Raw genomic sequence first — 20038 nt, forward strand, 5'->3', positions numbered from 1 at the left:
AATTTATACAAATTTTTTTTTAACACTTTCCCAATAATACAGACTTTTTAAATTTGGAGAATTACAATCGTTAACGCGATCTATCATTTCCTGAATGAGAAAACTACCAATTACCATAAATAATGCACGATTTGTTGAATAAAAAAAATTACTCATACGTGAATTAATTGGTTCAACACATATATTATTTTTAATATCAACATGATACCCGCCGTATTTTGAGCTTGCGCGTATGCTGTGTTTTCCCTTATTTCCGATTGTCAATAGATAAACAAAACAATCATAACCGCCAAGATAACTTTTTTCCTGAAACCTAACAACATGCTGCCATTTTTCTTCTACAGGATCATCAACGCTATCTGTCGGTATATAGTTTTCAAACTTGCACTTGTCCAATAAATTAACGGCGCAGTTAGCTAGTCCGGCACTTGTAGTTGCAAGCAATATTTTACCTCGATACAATCCCACCAACCCGTCCAAACTCCAATTTTTGGTAAGACGCCATCCCGTGTTATCATTACTTCCAATATACTGTTCAATGCACTGACAGTAAGTAGAATTATAATCATCCCCACCTTCAATACTGTTATTAATAGCGTCCCTGAGATCGTGGTGTATTATCAATATCAATATTATAAATTCACGTGGATGATGCTCCAAAAATGTATTAAATTTTTGTATCGTATCATAAAATATTTGGGGTAAATACATTGAACCCGAAAATACTGAAAACGTATCTACATTTTTCTTTATATTCATTTCAATAACTCGTACGCCATGTTTCAATTGAAACAAAATATCCAATTCTTGGGTTTTATTTTCACTAGATCCTGATAAATATGACAATGACTGATCAGTACCGATCAGAGACAACCGATTCAACTTACGTGAACTTGGTATTTTTGATATTATATCGCTTCTTTCTTCATAATCTTTGTATGTTTTCTCTTCACACTTCGGCTGTGATTTACTCGAACATGAATAAACAAAATTTTTATTTATAATAAATATTAAGTATATCATTATTGTTAATTTATACATTTTTTTTTTTAATTGTATTTTATTATTCAACACTTTATTAGAATTTAGTCAACTTAAAGTTACTACGACAGGACTCAATCGAGTTTGAGCTTTCGAATGTTGAATGAATGAATTTAATATTTATTTTCTGTCAATGGATCAATTATAAAGACAATCGTTAATTATTTTCGTTACTTTCGTTATAATAAAACTTATTTTTTAACCAATCATCAATGTATACACACACGCAGACTATACAATAATTATCATTTTATTTATTATTAGATGGGAAAAACTTAAAGTTTATATTTATATTTATATTCCAAAGCCTTTTAATCATTTAAAGATGATAAAGATGACCAATAAAATTTTTTATGTTTTAATGGTTCATTGTAACGGAAATGACTTGTTCTTTAAAAAAAAAGTTTTAATTGTTTTATTTGTAAAATCCACCGGAAATGAGATGATTAAAAAAAAATTAATTGGTGCTCAACTTTATTTTTAATTCTTTTTTCTTCTTTTTTAAGAATATTCCTTCTTACAATATAGCTATTGTAGAGGGTCTCAAGTTACAATTTTCAGAAAATATTATTGTATACGGAAAAAACAATATAGGTAGCAACTCTCTGGGAGGGTACTGAGTACTTTCTGTAAAAAAAATCTGTCTATCGGTTGACCCTGCGGGCCAGCTCCAAAACTTTCCGCTGTTTTCGAGCTCAAGAACCTCGAAACCATTGTTGTGAATACATTTTCGAGCTTTTCCAGCTCGAAAATACTTTTAAATGCCGTTGTTTTCGAAAAAAACCGTTTTTTACCATTATTTCTCCAACGATATCTCTCAAACGAATTGACCAATTGAGACGGCTAAGGTGGCAATCAACGCATTTTATCAAGTTCTAAAGCTGATCAAATTTTGAATTCGATTTATCGAGTAGTTTTTGAGATATTTCAAAAAAAATAAAAAAATTTCTTTTTTTAATTCTTTCGACAACGGTTTCTCTTGAACGAATGAACTGATTTTGATGGTTGAGGTGGCATTCGACGCGGCTCATAAAGTTTTAGAGCCCAGTTGATTATAAAATCAATCCATCGAGTACATTAGAAGTTATCCAAAAAAAAATTTTTGAAAAAATTTTATTTTTGGAATATCTCTGAACGAGCCTTACCGATCAAGCTCAATTTTTCACAACTTCAAGATATTGACAAGCCGCGTCGAATGCCACCTTAGAGTTCAAAATCGGTTCATTCGTTCAAAAGTTACAGAATATTTACATACATACATACGTACGTACGTACACACATACATATACACTCGGACATCATTTTTAAATTAGTAAGAATAGCTTCCTAGAACCTCAAAACGTCAAGATCTAATAGAAATTCGATGTTCGAAAATCGGACTGAAACCAATAACTTCCCGAATTTTTGAAAATTTCCAATTTTCTTAGCGGGAAGTTGAAAATTTCAGACAGTAATGTATGCTATCTAGACTGTGACCACTACTGTCCGGGATAGTACACGGAGAAAAATGTTGGCTCGAAACCTACCAATTTTTACTATGCTGTCGATGGCTTTAGGGCAAAATAACTCAGACAAAACGATGGCTCTGTGGACTTAAAAAAAAAGTTAGTTTTATATTTTTAACTTTTTTATATTTAAGTCGGGTTCCAGGTTCAGACGGTCAAATGCAATTAAAATAGAAAGTTCAATGAGTTGAATCAAATAAAAGCGTTAATAGACAAAATATCTGAGAGGTGTAAAAAACAGGGATTATTTTTATATTTTCTTGATAATATTACTTAAACTAACAAAACGATTGCAATAAAATACGTAGTGATCGAAAGAGACTATAAAATCGTAAACTCGATTCAATTTTTGGTACATTTGATGAATTACATACCCGATAAAAAATGTTTTTGTATAATTATGGGCAGATCCATTAATTCTCGACGAAAGTGTGCGCACTCAGGTCACCGATTTTGATGCCGATTTTTTTCTTAAAAGTACACCTTAAAAAAAGACGATCCTGAAAATTTGGACCCGATATAATCAAATCTGGCCGCTGGAGAATTTTTTGAATTTTTAAAAAAGTCGATTTTTCACTGATTTTTGAATATTTGTATCTCAGCTTCTATGAAACTTAAAGACTCCTGCCCAACGGCATTTTTCTCAGTAGACTCTCTACTTTTAAGAAAAAAATGAGTATTTGGTCTAAACTCAAATTGGGCTTAGCTGACAGCCTCTAACTAACGAACTGTTTTGGTTAAATTTTACCTATTTGTAAAACACTAGTACACGGAAAGAAAATTATGGGAAGTTTTGCTATGCATTATGGGAATGGTTCCCATAATGGTATGGGAATAGTACCTATACTACTATAGGGATGGTTCCTATATATTATGGGAACCATTCCCATAATAGTATGAGAATAGTTCCCATACCATTATGGGAATGGTTCCCATAATGATATGGGAATGGTTCCCATACCATTATGGGAATGATTCCCATAATATTATGGGAACCATTCCCATATCATTATGGGAACCATTCCCATAATGGTATGGGAATCATTCCCATACTATTATGGGAATGGTTCCCATATTGGTATAGGAACTATTCCTATAATATTATGGGAACTATTCCCATAATGTTATGGGAACCATCCCTATAATATCATAAAATTTTTTTTTTTGCACAATAGTGTAGAAATTTCCCAAAATTTGAATTTTCTTGAATGGTTTGTGCTGACAAAAAATTCTTGATAAAAATTTTAATGTTTTTTTGCCAAATACGATTTTTTTTTTCAATGTTTGAATTTTTGTTTTTCTGTTCAATAATATTTCTGTGTATTGTAGAAGTGATTACAACACTTCTTTAAAATAATTTTTTCATGATAATATGGGAACCATTCCCATAATATTATAGGAATGGTTCCTATAATAGTATGGGAACTATTCCCATAATATTATGGGAATGATTCCCATAATGGTATAGGAACCATTCCAATTGCATTATGGGAATCATTCCCATAATATTATGGGAATAGTTCCCATACTATTATAGGAACCATTCCCATAATATTATGGGAATGGTTCCTATAATTTATGGGAATGGTTCCTATAAATTATAGGAACCATTCCCATAAATTATAGGAATGATTCCCATAATATTATAGAAAGTATTCCTATAAATTATAGGAACCATTCCTATAATTATAGGAATCATTCCTATAGTGTTATGGGCATCATTCCCATAATTATAGGAACTATTCCTATAATTATGGGAAACATTCCTATAATTATAGGAATCGCTCCCATAATTTATGGTCGTAATTCCTATGATGGTATAGGAAAAAATTTTACAAAATTATGGGAACCGCTGCCATAATTTTCTTTCCGTGTATACGTACAGTGTTCGAAGTTGAGGATCGACCAGCAGCTAATGTCTTCTATTGGGGTATACTTTAGTAGAATCTATGCAATTTTTACTTCATTGCTTCTATTAAGGGGTTAGGGGTACTCAGGGGTATGAAAAAATGATGATTTTCAATAATTTTTTTTTTGTAGTTAATTACTTTATTTGACAAAAATAAAAACATAGCTTTATTAGAACACGTTTCGATTTGACTTCACGAAAATTTCAAAAAAAAAAATTAATAATTCAAAAAGTTATCGCTGTTTTTGTAGAGCCCGTTCCTCCCGAAGTCCTTTGCGGTGATCATCATAAGTCCTTGGAGATTCATCTAAAATCAATCGGACAAGAAAAATTAGTTTTATTAATAGATAATCTTGTGCCTGATCGAAGCTTTTTTTTTTTTTTTCGAAATTAACAAAATGGCGGCCTCAGGAAATTTTTTTCAAATTTTCGAGAAAAAAACCGACAGTTTATTGTTAAAAAAAAATCGAAATTTTGAAAAAAAAAAAAAATCCTTCGATCAGGCACGAGTTTTTAATGTATTTCAAAAGTACAATAAATTTTATTGAAATCTACCGAGCAGTTTTTAAGTTACAGTGATCACCAGTTCAGAAAACATAGTTTTGAGAAAAACGCATTTAAAGTTTTGCTATGGATTTATGTCGAATTATAAGAATTATTTAATAACTTACACTGAGTCATCTATTCCTGGACCATATAATAGCTCTTCAGCCGACATAGCAGCTTCCAAAATATCGATTTGCTGGTGCCTACGTTGCAATCGACCTTCTCGGGTGTTATCATTAGCGCGCTTATCTGCTACTTTGATACGTGCAGCATCCATTCTTTCTGCATACCGATGAGAATTAGGCCCACAATTAAGTCCTAGTGTATTCATCAAGACTAATAATGAATTTATACCCTCATTAAATATACACATAGCAACGTATGCAGCTATTTGTACGATGGTAAAACTAGTATTTACCGTTTTTGGGCATATTTTCCATACTAGTTGGTTAAAGCTTTCATTATTATTCTGATTGAATCCACCTACACATCTTGAAAGTAAATTTTCATTACTAAGATCTTCGTATATAGGCTTGATAGCTTTTAAAACATCAGAAGGTAAAGGAGAATAATCGTGAGAAAAGGTATCAAGCTCTCCTCTTGCTTCAGCGCGCTGGTAAGAGCACCAAGATTCTTCGCCTTTTGGACACATATCATGATTCGGTTTTTCATCACTCGAGCCGTAGTGATAAAAGGTTGCCATTATAGCAGATTTCATATTTTCAATAGAATCACAATGCCGGCGTATTGCTAAACCATAGTACACAGTTAGTTTGTCTATTAATTTTCCTGTGAGCTTACCTCGACCACCAAGACCTTTTTGTTTACTCTTCAGCGTACGTAATCGACTCCCCATCCGCTTTTGGACATGCCCTATACATTCCTTTTTATTTACAGTTGTATTTTCGTAAGGATCTGATTTTATAATTCCTGAATAGGTCTTGGAGTCACCATCACCAATATAGTTGGCATACTTAACTCCATATTTAGTTTCAGAATACGAAAACATTTCGACCATCGCATCCACCTCCATTTTCCCAGAAGACCCTTGATGATTAGCAGAACACACATCTTCATGCGATTGATACCATTCCTCGAACTCAACAGTATTTGTTTTTTTTTTCCAATACTCACATAGCTTACAATATGCACTTTTAATGTTTATGTCAAGAATCTTTCCAGTAAAATAGCCAATTATAGAAGAAACTCCAAATGACGATGTATATCCCCGTTTTTGCCAGGTTCCATCTCCCGATACAGTTAGATGATTTATATCTTCATTTTCAGTTGTTGGCATTGCTTGCTTTTCTTCATTCACAGCTTTCGTCATGAAGGTTTCTGCGACGGCTTTACTACAATTCAAAATCTGTTTCAGTAAAATTGTATGCGTAGATTTATCTAAAAAAGACGGCATGTCCATCAGGCCGCAAAACTTGCACAATCCTTCGTATCCTATTCCTAGTATTCTCATTACAAAAATGAAACGTCTGTTTATTTCATAAGAATGCCCAACGAAAGAACAGGAAGGAATATATTCATTTCCACAGTTATTACATGCAACTACAATTTTGAATCCCAGCCCACGTGTACTTGCTGTTTGAAACACTACATTTCCATCACATTTTTTACATTTTATAAGAGCAGAAATTGCAGTGAATACCTGAATAAAATTTATTATTCGAAATTCAGTACTGCTGTCTTCAGGTACATCATCTTCAGTGTTTTGTTTTAATTTTTTAGAAGATGTACTCTGAATACTTTCATCACGTTCGGCTGTTTTCGGATTAAAAACATTCTTTCTTTTGACTGAACGCGACTTATTAATTTTTTCAGAACTCCGAAGTTCTCTTGAAACCTTTCTAGAATCACGTCCCATGGTTAATAATTTAATTCACTTGAGAAATAATTTATCACAAAACTATCGACTGATCAGTGCAACGACTACAGGTATACTGGCAACCAAAAATTATTTTTCAGTTCTTGTACTACCTACAAATTGTGAATATATGTAGAAGGATATATATATATATATATATATATATATATATATATATATATATATATATATATATATATATATATATATATATATATATATATATATATATATATATATATATATATATAATTATAAATACATTAAAATGGGGAGATATTCATGACAATGAAACCCGAAAGGTCGGTTGCTTGCAGCTGTTTCTAGCTACCTGCTCTCGAATGCCACGTAGCACCCGAGCGTCCTTTGGTCATTGTTAAATAACTCGAAAAGAATTTGTCGGATTCACTTCAAATTTTCACACAATATTTTTAAAATATTATACTTTAAGAAAATGCAAAAAAAAAAAAATCGATTTTTTGAAAATTCTGACTACCCCTAACCCCTTAAATAAAGTTATAGCCATCTGAAACCAATCAAATTTTAAAAAATTGCAGTTTTCAGATGGCTAGAACTTTTTTCTCGGAACTTCGATTTCCTTCAAACTTTCAGGAAAGTTGCTTTATTATGTTCCTAAAAAGCCCTGAAAATCGGGGCTAGGGAATCGAGCTTGTATTCAAGTTATAAATTTTTTAATATTGCCGAAATTGCGTTGTTGAATATAATATTTGCTGATAATTTCTTACATATCTATCGAATTATTCATATCTTATAGACAAGTGAATTATTAATATTCTCTGTACATAGATATAGCTGCTGTCAGTAACCATTTGAGTAACGTCTCAAGTAAACATTTTACCCTCAAAAGCGCTATCGTTCTTATATTGTTTGAATTTGTTTCAAAAGTCGCGCTCGGGCTACTCTGTTACTCAATTTATCCGCTTCGTGGCGTGACTGAGCAATATAACACTTATCCATTGTTTCAAGTTTTGATAGTTTAAACACTCCAAATTAAACACATAAAAATTTCTAAATACTGTAGACCTTCATACCTAGAGAACTTCAACGTAGATTGCAATGCTTTCATGAGCGTATGATAACATTGGTACCTCAGTCACGCCACGAAGCAGATAAATTGAGTAACAGAGTAGCCCGAGTGCGACATTTGGAACAAATTTAAACAATATAAGAACGATAGCGCTTTTGAGGGTAAAATGTTTACTTGAGACGTTACTCAAATGGTTACTGACAGCAGCTATATCTATGTACAGAGAATATTAATAATTCACTTGTCTATAAGATATGAATAATTCGATAGATATGTAAGAAATTATCAGCAAATATTATATTCAACAACGCAATTTCGGCAATATTAAAAAATTTATAACTTGAATACAAGCTCGATTCCCTAGCCCCGATTTTCAGGGCTTTTTAGGAACATAATAAAGCAACTTTCCTGAAAGTTTGAAGGAAATCGAAGTTCCGAGAAAAAAGTTCTAGCCATCTGAAAACTGCAATTTTTTAAAATTTGATTGGTTTCAGATGGCTATAACTTTATTTAATAGAAGCAATGAAGTAAAAATTGCATAGATTCTACTAAAGTATACCCCAATAGAAGACATTAGCTGCTGGTCGATCCTCAACTTCGAACACTGTACGTATACTAGTGTTTTACAAATAGGTAAAATTTAACCAAAACAGTTCGTTAGTTAGAGGCTGTCAGCTAAGCCCAATTTGAGTTTAGACCAAATACTCATTTTTTTCTTAAAAGTAGAGAGTCTACTGAGAAAAATGCCGTTGGGCAGGAGTCTTTAAAATCCGAAAAATCGACTTTTTTAAAAATTCAAAAAATTCTCCAGCGGCCAGATTTGATTATATCGGGTCCAAATTTTCAGGATCGTCTTTTTTTAAGGTGTACTTTTAAGGAAAAAATCGGCATCAAAATCGTTGACCTCAGTGCGCACACTTTCGTCGAGAATTAATGGATCTGCCCTTATATATAATTATATATGAGTCCATATATAATCAGATCTGAGAATTGGCCAAATCTGATCATATATAATCATATATGATTATATATAATCATGCATGAATGAATATAGTCATTTTTAAAATCTCATTGAAAATATCTGTAAATTATTAGTTAAGTAAATTAATTAAGATTTATTGTCTTCATTGATATAAAGGTCGATTAAATTTAAATTTAAAAAAAAAATAATTACTATCGGTTAACTATTATTTTACTAAGCGGTCACCCGTCCAATTAATGACCCACGTCAATGCTGCTTAACTTTGGTAATCGCTCGATGGTAGTCTGATCCTCTAGTCTGCTATACACTTATAATAAAGGAAAATTAATGGCAGTACTTAACTCAAATAATCAAATTGGTACATCCTACGTAAATAATGCACCTAATAATGAATTTTGTTTTGTACATAAATTACAATAGAATTCATTAGATAGATATAATCAAATCTTTTTATCTATAAACTTGTAAATATCCATATATAAATCGATATCTATTCATACTTTTAAATTGCTGCCGAAACCTTTGAATATTTTTTAAGTAATGGGGATTAACCCCCATACCATATATAATCATATATAATTAGACAAAAACCGTTTTCAACGGGTTATTAAAAATAATTTTTTATTTTTTATTATTCTTTAGCAAATTTTACTTTTTCAAAAGCACAGACATGTAAAATTTCAAATTAATTGTAAACAAGTTTTGAGGTTATGAATACGAGCGAGAGTGTCACCAAATCTGGTCAAAGTGACAGTAGTATAGGTACATATAGGTATAACCGGTAATAGTGCGCACAAAAAAACGCATTCGTCTCGCTGTTACTTTCTCTTCACCCGCTGTTATAGATGGCGCGCGAGTAATCCCAGCACGGCAGAAATGTTAGACTTTCTGCCCTAAACTCGAGGTCGAAAGTACGTACTTTCGTCCGGGCATGAAGAAACAGTATATTACACACCTAGGGAGTTGGTCGAGGCGAAGCCGAGGTCAACAAACATGTGATCTGAGGCTTTCTTATTTACTTCCCGAGGAGTGTATACTATTTTTCTCCTCGACGGAGGCGCAAAGCTGCAACTTCGTTTTGCACAGCGGGACAAAGGCTTCGCTTCGGCCAACAATTACAAGTGATCTGAGACATTTCTTACTTTACTTCTCTAGTTGTGTAATGTACTATTCTTCACAACTTTTGTTCTGAGGACTTCAAAAATATTTTTAGTGTATACTTGGTGTAAACTCTGTGTATATCGTGCACATATACACCGTGTAAATTCAGTGTAAACTTTGAGTGTTTTAGGTTGTACTCAACATGTACCGAGTATACAACAAATAAACCCCTAATTTACACTGACACTAGGTATGTATCGAGTTCACACTGAGTTTACACGGTGTATATGGATCCGCTAGGGAGATAGTCCCGCTTGTTTTTCTGACTGTAAGAAAGAGGTCAGATGGCATTTCTCCTTAAAGCCTGATAACTTTTTACCAGTTAAGATTAACAAAAAAATCTTATGAAGGGCGTTCCTACCCTGTTTAGAGGAAAGAAAGTCGTCCATTCCTTTCATGAAAAAACAAGTGATAGAAATTAGCGCATGCGCCATTCTTCCCCTAAAGAGAGGCAAAAATTTAAACATTCAGGTGCAGATCTGATGAAAAATTCTATTCACACTATGGAGGAAATAAACATTGATTAACACTATTAGAACTTTATTTTTAATTGATTAGTTTATTATTTATGGCGTTTCAAAGGTATTACAATCCATTTTGTAATATAACAATAAAATCTATATGATTTTTTTTTACAAATTTTTGAAGATTTACACAATAATTTTTCCAGTTGATGTAGTGGGTTCAATGAATTAGAATATTGAAAAAAAGTTTGGAAAATCCAAAAGTGCACGACTCATAATGCTTATTTGATCGTAAATATTAAAATATTGCGTAAGGGTAATGTCGCAGGCAAAATAAAATAAATGAAATTTGAAGTACAAATGTTATTTATTTATATAAAAATTATAAAAAAAAAAATTTTAATTAAAATAAAAAAAAAATCTGTATATCGGTTGACCCTGCGGGCCAGCCCTAAAACTTCCCGCTGGTTTCGAGCTCCTTGAGCTTGAAAATTTAGTCGTAGATACATTTTCGAGCTCTTCGAAAGATAGAATATCGCCAGTTGAAATCTCTGTAAATCCCAGAGAAATCCCATAGAAATCCCATAGAAAATATAGACCCAGCACTCGGTGTATTGTAAGAAAAAAATAGAATTATCGCCAGTTGAAATCTCTGTAAATCCCAGAGAAATCCCATAGAAATCCCATAGAAAATATAGACCCAGCACTCGGTGTTGTAAGAAAAAAATAGAATTATCGCCAGTTAAATTCTCTGTAAATCCCAGAGAAATCCCATAGAAATCCCATAGAAAATATAGACCCAGCACTCGGTGTTGTAAGAAAAAAATAGAATTATCGCCAGTTGAATTCTCTGTAAATCCCAGAGAAATCCCATAGAAAATATAGACCCAGCACTCGGTGTTGTAAGAAAAAAATAGAATTATCGCCAGTTAAATTCTCTGTAAATCCCAGAGAAATCCCATAGAAATCCCATAGAAAATATAGACCCAGCACTCGGTGTTGTAAGAAAAAAATAGAATTATCGCCAGTTGAATTCTCTGTAAATCCCAGAGAAATCCCATAGAAAATATAGACCCAGCACTCGGTGTTGTAAGAAAAAAATAGAATTATCGCCAGTTGAATTCTCTGTAAATCCCAGAGAAATCCCATAGAAAATATAGACCCAGCACTCGGTGTTGTAAGAAAAAAATAAAATTATCGCCAGTTGAATTCTCTGGAAATTTCAGAGACATTCCATAGAAATCCCATAGAAAATATAGACGCAGCACTCGGTGTTGTAAAAAAAAATAAAATTATCGCCAGTTGAATTCTCTGGAAATCCCAGAGAAATCCCATAGAAAATATAGACCCTGCACTCGGTGTTGTAAAAAAAAAGCTGGGCGTCGGTTGACCCTGCGGGCCAGCCCCAAAACTTCCCGCTGTTTTCGAGCGCAAGGAGCTTGAAAATATCACTGTAAATGTATTTTCGAGCTCTTCGAGCTCGAAAATGCTATTGCCTGGAATCATTTTTTTATGAGCTTTTCAAGCTCTAACAAGTTACGTTTTATGCTAGAATTTGAAAAGTTAAGAATCGAAAATCATCAATGAAGGAGCGGCTTTTAAATTTTTATGATCGATTATGTTCTCTGAAATAAATGTGTTGAGGCAGAAATCAATATCAGTGATCATAATCAAGATTTGAGTGAGTTTTGACTTAGATCAGAGCAATAATATATGGAATATTCGAGAAAAACATTAAAGTCTGGGTTTTTCAATTTTTTGATGATAATATGTTTAAAACTAAGGAACACGTTATATGACATTATCTGATGATCGGAAGAGACTATAAAGAGAAAAAGTTGGTTTTATTTCAGACACATTTTAGCACATTATATTTTGATTTATCTGGAAAAAATAACATGGAATGTTATTTTTTTAACTTTTCAGCGCTGATATCTTTTTAACTAATCAACTGATTTTGACGTTTGAGGTGGCAATCGGCGCGTTTGCTCGAATTCTAGAGCTGATTAAATTTTGAAATTGATCGGATGAGTCACTTCAAAGATAATCGAAAAAAACCGTTTTTTATCATTTCTTTCGCCAACGATATCTGTCGAACAAATTAACCGATTGATATGGTTGAGGTGGCATTCGACGCGGCTTTTAAAGTTCTAGAGCTGATGAGATTTTGACGTCGATCGTTCAAGTCGTTTCTACGAAATCGCTAAAAAACTAAAAAACAAAATTTTTTTTTTTTCGTAATTCGCCACTATTTTCGAGTCTATTTGATCAAATGATCTGAAATTTTCAGGAAAGATGAGGGCTAACAAGCTCTTTCGATTGCCACCTCAACCTTCCAAATCGATTCATTAGTTAAAAAGTTACAAAGAGTTTACACACACACACACACACACACACACACACACACACACACACACACACACACACACACACACACACACACACACACACACACACACACACACACACACACACACACACACACACACACACACACACACACACACACACACATACACACACACACACACATACATACATACACACATACACTCGGAGATCATTCTGAAAATAGTCAAAATAGCTTCCTAGGACCTCAAAACGTCGACATCTGATGAAAACTCGACTTTCGAAAATCGGGGTGAAAACAATAACTTCCCAATTTTTCGAAAATCGTCGATTTTCTTAGCGGGAAGTTAAAAAATAAATAAATTTCAAACATAAAAAATTCCGAAATTTTTCGCCGTACGATCTGTGAAAAATTTTACCTTTTTTTTTTCTTTGTTTCTTTTTTTTTTAATTGTTTATTTATTATTTTTATTTATTTATTTATTCGTCTAATTTCAATTTTTTATATTTTTATTTTCGAAATACCCGCACTAAAAGAATTGGTTAGAAGTATGACGCAGGCACACTGGGTGACAGTACGAGAAACAAAAATACCACGCATGCGCACTTGTTAAGCGAATGTCCACACATATTTAGGCTAAAACTAAAGAAAATGCGATTTAATTTTTTATTAATTACACCGGCACACAAAAAAAAATAAGTTCTCTGTACTTTTGACGGGACCGATTTATTCCCATGTATTTTGACCCGCTGAATCCGAATCCGAGGTCCGTTTAACCCGTACACCCTCAGATTTTTAGAAAACTTTAAAAAACCTCAAAAATACACAAAAATCGACCGTTTTTTAAATTTATAAATTTTTTTAACCCTAACTAAGCATGATTTTTTATGTATTTCGGTCCTCTACATACTAACTTGAAGTTTATTTAAAACATTAGCCATTTAAAGTCTGAGTAAATTCCAAAAAACCCCAAAAAATTGCAAAAAAGCAAAAAAATTCTTAGTATTGTGATGAACAAAATTTTATAGGGCTAAATAAATAATTATTTTCATGTATGTTTATCTGTCACATATAATTCTCGAACATCCATGGCTCAGACATCTCTAAAATTTTAAATAAATGGCAAAAATTCCCAAAAAATCGAAAAAAATAAAATTTGGTATAACAAAAATCAATTTTTAAATCGAAATAAATAAAAGAAATCATATTGTTCGATCTGTGATATATATATAAAAAATATTTTGGCCTAAAACATAAAAAAATTTTATTATGCTTCAAAAAATTTTTTTCTCACCTCCGGGCGGAAAGCGTCAACTTTCGTCCCGCTGTGCAAAACGAAGTTGCCGCTTTCCGCCTCCGTCGAGGAGAAAAATAGTATACACTCCTCGGGAAGTAAATAAGAAAGCCTCAGATCACATGTTTGTTGACCTCGGCTTCGCCTCGGCCAACAATTACATGTGATCTGAGACATTTCTTACTTTCCTTCCCTAGGTGTGTAATATACTATTTCATCACAATACTAAGAATTTTTTTGCTTTTTTGCAATTTTTTGGGGTTTTTTGGAATTTACTCAGACTTTAAATGGCTAATGTTTTAAGTAAACTTCAGGTTAGTATGTGGAGGACCGAAATACATAAAAATCATGCTTAGTTAGGGTTAAAAAAATTTATAAATTTAAAAAACGGTCGATTTTTGTGCATTTTTAAGGTTTTTTAAAGTTTTCTAAAAATCTGAGGGTGTACGAGTTAAACGGACCTCGGATTCGAATTCAGCGGGTCAAAATACATGGGAATAAATCGGTCCCGTCAAAAGTACAGAGAACTTATTTTTTTTTGTGTGCCGGTGTTATAATTGCATAACACAAAGTTAGATAGCCATTTTCGAAAGCAAATCCTTCTAGGTCAAAACGGGACATTTAAAAAAAAAATTGAGTTAAATTATGGTTTTTTTTTCAAGATATTGTGTTTTCAAGCGACAAAATTTTTTTACTGCTTGACGGGAAAATTTTTTAGTTTATTTTAATGATTTTCTCGTTTCTATTGCACTGAATTTGTTTTTGAAAATTGCAGAAATAATATTTATTACATTGTCTGTAAATTGGTGCATCATTTGAGATGTTTCTGTTCACTAAGAAGACGATAATAACAGAAATAGTTGTAAAAAAGAGGCGAAAAAAATTTTCGATCGTAAAGCACTCTCTAATGCTTCGCATTATGAGTTGTGCAAAAATTAATGCTCGTTAATTACATTTTGTTTGAATGATACTGTAAAATTAATTGGAAATATAATTTTTACATTTGAATGAGAAATATAACAGATAGAGTTCTTTATGATTTATCTAAAAATTAAATTTTCGAATTTATTAAAATAAAATACTCTTTTCCATTCCGGGTATGGTTAGGTGGCACTTTTTTATTGTACATTAAGTAAATTTATTTCATGAATATGGTCAATTAATTCTTGTGTCGGATATTGAACAATATACGTATTCATAGTCTTTGGCTGAGAACCGGGATACAATACGTCTATTCTATAATTCATCGGCATGACGCATGTATTGTTGATAGAATATCCTCCATATTTAGCAGCTCCGCGGGAATAATATTTTTTATCATAGACACTCATGTCGTAAATAAAACACCTACTTTCTAAATGCCAATGTTCTTCAACAAATTTCAAATAATTATTCCATTTAGTATCGATTATCGATAGCTCATTGTCATTTGTTGGCGGTTCGGAATTAACAAATAATGAACAGCGTGAAAATAATTCAAATAAACAATTGATAAATGATACATCGCGTGTTGTTAGCAATATTTTACCGCGAAGTTTATCGATAGTATCAGACAGTGTCCAATTTTTAACCAAACGGAATCCCTCATTGCTGGTTAAATATCCATCAAGAATTTTACAATTATCCGGATGTAAATTATCTTGTGGTGATACAAATTCTAGGCGTAATATTAAAATAATAAATTCACGTGGATGCTCATCCAGACATCTGTTAAGTTCATGGAGTACGTCGACGAGAGTTCGATGCATTGACACAGTCCCTGAATATACTGTAAAGTAATTTAATGTTGTACGGATACCGATGTCCATTACGCGGATTCCATGTTTGAACTGCTCGGTAATATTTAATTCCTGGGTCTGTAACTCTGGATTCGGCGTCGTGAATGTCATTGAGTCGTCAGTACCTGAAGATATCCATTGATAATTAGAATATATAAATATATTATTACAATAATCAAATTTTATTCAATGATAATTCAATTTAAGGATTTATAATAAAGTTTAAAAGAGTTTTTGCGACAGACACTTGAAATCTACGACATTTAGCGCCTATAGCCGACAGCTAAAAATATTAGATAAGATACAGCTGGTAAAAAAGATACCTAATCGTTCTAATAGTGACATCATCATCGGATCAAAAAAAATTTTTTGGTTACATGTGCGATAGCAAACGACCAAAAAATATCGAAGTAACTTAAAGAGCCATCTTGTGACAAAATTTATCATCATTTTAATTCGTCCACTTACCGAATTCTCTCTAATTTTCAACAAATACTCAAAACAATCTTACCAAATAAATAAACGCGGATTTATAACTTGCCATTTATAGGCACTAAATGTAGTAAATTTCAAATATCTGTCACAAAAACTAATGTATTTATCTAGTACAATCGAGTCTACGACGCTCGAGTGTTGGTAATCTTCACACTCGCGTCTTAAACACGATCGCACTCGATAGATAAACTACTATTATTTATTCAAAAATATTAATGTCAGAAAGTCAGTACGCAAGTTTGTAATCACAATATTTTAAAATGAAGGCAATTAATTAACAAAATTATTTATCTACCATCTTTAGATTCTTATAGAATGAAGCTCTAGTAAAAATAATCATTAAAATCCTTGTCCTTTAATCATAATAATAAAAAATAAACAATAAAACCTACAGTTTATTTAATTTCAATCAGACATTTGTCTTATCCCTGATTAAACAACTGAATTCGATCGAATTAAACAGAATTCAATTTTTAATTCTATTTAATTCAGATAAATTCTGTTAATTCGGTACCTAACTTAAAAATGAATTCTGTCTAATTCGGCAGGAAAACCAGAATTTGTTCAATTTAAAAATAAATCTCCAATTTCTGGTTCTGGATCCGAATTAAAATGAATTTGAAATTTTTAAATCGGTTTTATTCTGTTTAATTAAAATTTAAATTTTCAATTCAGTTGAATTCTGTTTTGCAGAATTCGACAGAATATAACAGAATTAAAATTTTTAATTCGGTCGAATTTAGTTGTTTAATCAGGGATTAACTGCGACACTAGCGTCATCGTATGAAATTGTAATGTAGATAAGAAAGAAATCGTTTTCTCGGATTGTAATAAAATGAAAACTTAAATTTCGGTGCGCATAATTAAACTAAATGTAAAAATATTTATGGATTAAAAAAAAAAAGTAATAATTAATTATAATAATAAATATCACTATTTGTACCTGTCAATGATAAATGTCCGATTTGTCGTGTATCTGGTATATTTGATAAAATTGACGAGCGGTTTTCATATTTTTTATAAGTATACTCATCACATTTTTTTAAATTTTTCGATGAACCACCAGGACATGAATGTACATTTATTGTTGACGAATTGATAATCAAACAAATGACTACTAATTTAAGCATCATATTTATTTTTGCGAAACTCGAATTTAAAATAATGTTGGCACGCTTTAAAAATAATGTTTTGACTCTATTGAGTATTTTAAATTTTATACGTTATCACTTTTCGAATACGGGATACCATTTATTGTATCTTATTATTAAGCTCAGAAATTAATAAATAACTTTAATTATTTTTTTTTTTAAGTTTTATCGGTAATAATCAGTGCCTGAGTACTTTTTCATTGACTGTCTTATGCAAGATTTATGTATGTATCATGAAAGACGACCATTGAATGTGTGACGGAAAAACCGAAAAGTTTAAATAAAAATAAACTATCGATTTTTAATCGTTATATATATTTATGTAGTTGATTCATCCATAATTGATGACGCTTCAATTATCAAAAATTTTTTTTTATAACTTTATGTCCTTTTTTTTTTTATAAAGATTATTTTAATTATTTCATTTCTTTTTTTTAATGATTTTTTTTTATGGTTTTTTTCTATGATAGATAGGAAATTAAAAAAAAATTTAATGTGTAAGTAATAAAAAATGTGGGTTTTTTTTTAACAAAATAATCGTTTTGATAAAAAACTATGACAAAGTTACAATAAAATATCTTTAATGAAAGTTATAAATAGCGCACAAAGTGGTTGTGCGCTATTGGGTACTTAAAAATAAATTATCAATCACCAAATTATTTTTGTACGCTTTTCGCTCAATTAAATAATATTTTTTTAATTATTTTTCATTACATTTGTTCAGCAGCACCGCAGTTATTATTTATATCGACAATTTATCTGTAAATTATTAAAATATATTGACAAAGTTGTTCCCAAATAAGAAAGATTTCACATAATTACACACATTTATAAATAAATTATATTCAATTAGATAAAAAAAATAGTCTGATCCTATTACATAGAATTATATAGGATTATATAGGATAATGATAGATGACATAGACGACAAACTGCACGGAAAAAAATTAATCGTGAATGCAACATGATGCAGTCTTGGTAAATACACATGACAAATCATGTGAATGCCACATGATTTTCTCATGTTACCGCAACATGATTATCATGTAGCCGAAACATGACAAATCATGTGAATGCAACATGATTTTCTCATGTTACCGCCACATGATTATCATGTAGCCGAAACATGACAAATCATGTGAATGCAACATGATTTTCTCATGTTACCGCAACATGACTATCATGTAGCCGAAACATGACAAATCATGTGAATGCAACATGATTTCATCATGTGTATTTACCAAGACTGCATCATGTTGCATTCACGATTAATTTTTTTCCGTGCAGTTTGTCGTCTATGTCATCTATCATTATATTAAACAGTGTTGGGCTAGCTGGGCATCCCTGTCTTACTCCTTTGTATGTTTCGAAGCTTCTAGTCGTTCCCTTGCTGCTAATTATTTTATTGCTTGTTCTTCTGTACATTGCTTGAATTATTTTGTGCATTTTTCCCCTGATGCCCCCTCTCTAGCATTTTCCTAACAGTATTTCTCTGTGGACTGTGTCAAAAGCTGCTTTGAGGTCTATGAATGCGACATAAGCTTCCATTTTTTGCTGTTTTTCTTTAGTCTATTTCTATTAATTAAGCCGTTCAGCATGAAAGTATGGTCTCTAGTGCTTCTTTTTGGCCTGAATCCTGCTTGGCTCTCTTTGAATTTCTGTTTTGCCTCTGTCCAGTGTCTGTCTGTTTGCTATGATGCCTGCAAGTAGTTTGTACCCCGTGTTCAGCAGCGCTATTCCCCTGTAGTTGCTTGCTTGCGTTTCATTTCCTGCCTTATGGATAGGGTATTTAAGGGCTGTTTCCCACTCAGTTGGTAGTTGCTTCTGGTTCCAGCTTTGCTTCAGGATTTCCGGAAGTTCCTTTTACGCTTGTGGTGTTAGTGCTCTGAGAAATTCAGCAGTTATTCCATCTTCTCCTGCTGCTTTATTTGCTTTCATTCCTCCCAGGACTTTCGTCATTTCACTTTCACTTTAGACATTATTTACGTTTCTCATATTTTTATGATATCATTTATTACGTTTAGCTTATTTTTAAAACAGTAAAATTTAAGGTTTTCAAAATTTAGAGTTTAGAAACCGCCAAATTTAAGGTTGGCAATAAATCTCGAAACTTAGAAACCTACTCGAATTAATGTCCCCGATTGTATATAATTGTATATATAAATACATACATAAAATATTTTTGATTCGGGTCTGACTTCAAAGAAGACTTTTCTAAAATTATATATAACAGTATATGGTTATACACAATTGTATAGAATTATATATTATTGTACAAAATCTATTTTACTCGGGTTTTCAGAACAAAATAAAGTAAAACTGTTATCAAATAATAATGATAATAATAATATTTTAAACATTTGATTTCCTGCTCTTAAAACAAAAAAATAATTGTTTATATTAAAACCTCGATTATTCAGGGGTCTCTCTTACCGTGT

The 20038-nt window shown here is 31.8% G+C and overlaps 2 protein-coding genes across 2 annotated transcripts in view; one reads left to right on the forward strand and one right to left on the reverse strand.

Annotated features, from left to right (window-relative positions):
* LOC130672714 (uncharacterized) overlaps positions 1-20038 on the forward strand; it is an 84235-nt gene that overhangs the window by 39423 nt on the left and 24774 nt on the right. The gene's annotated exons all lie outside the window — the stretch shown is intronic.
* Positions 4537-7341, reverse strand: LOC130672711 (uncharacterized). The gene is made up of 4 exons (XM_057477410.1): positions 7140-7341; positions 5420-6990; positions 5127-5337; positions 4537-4762 (listed from the first exon to the last, which is right to left on the reverse strand). Exons 2-3 carry the CDS (start codon positions 6875-6877, stop codon positions 5332-5334), a joined length of 1464 nt encoding a protein of 487 aa, XP_057333393.1. The 5' UTR covers positions 6878-6990; positions 7140-7341; the 3' UTR covers positions 4537-4762; positions 5127-5331.

The sequence above is a fragment of the Microplitis mediator genome, chromosome 8 (assembly GCF_029852145.1).
Source record: "Microplitis mediator isolate UGA2020A chromosome 8, iyMicMedi2.1, whole genome shotgun sequence".
Classification (NCBI taxonomy): Eukaryota; Metazoa; Arthropoda; class Insecta; order Hymenoptera; family Braconidae; genus Microplitis; species Microplitis mediator.

What these genes read in the sequence shown, in the direction of transcription:
- LOC130672711 (XM_057477410.1), bottom strand. Translation starts at nt 6,877, where the DNA reads ATGGGACGTGATTCTAGAAAGGTTTCAAGAGAACTTCGGAGTTCTGAA.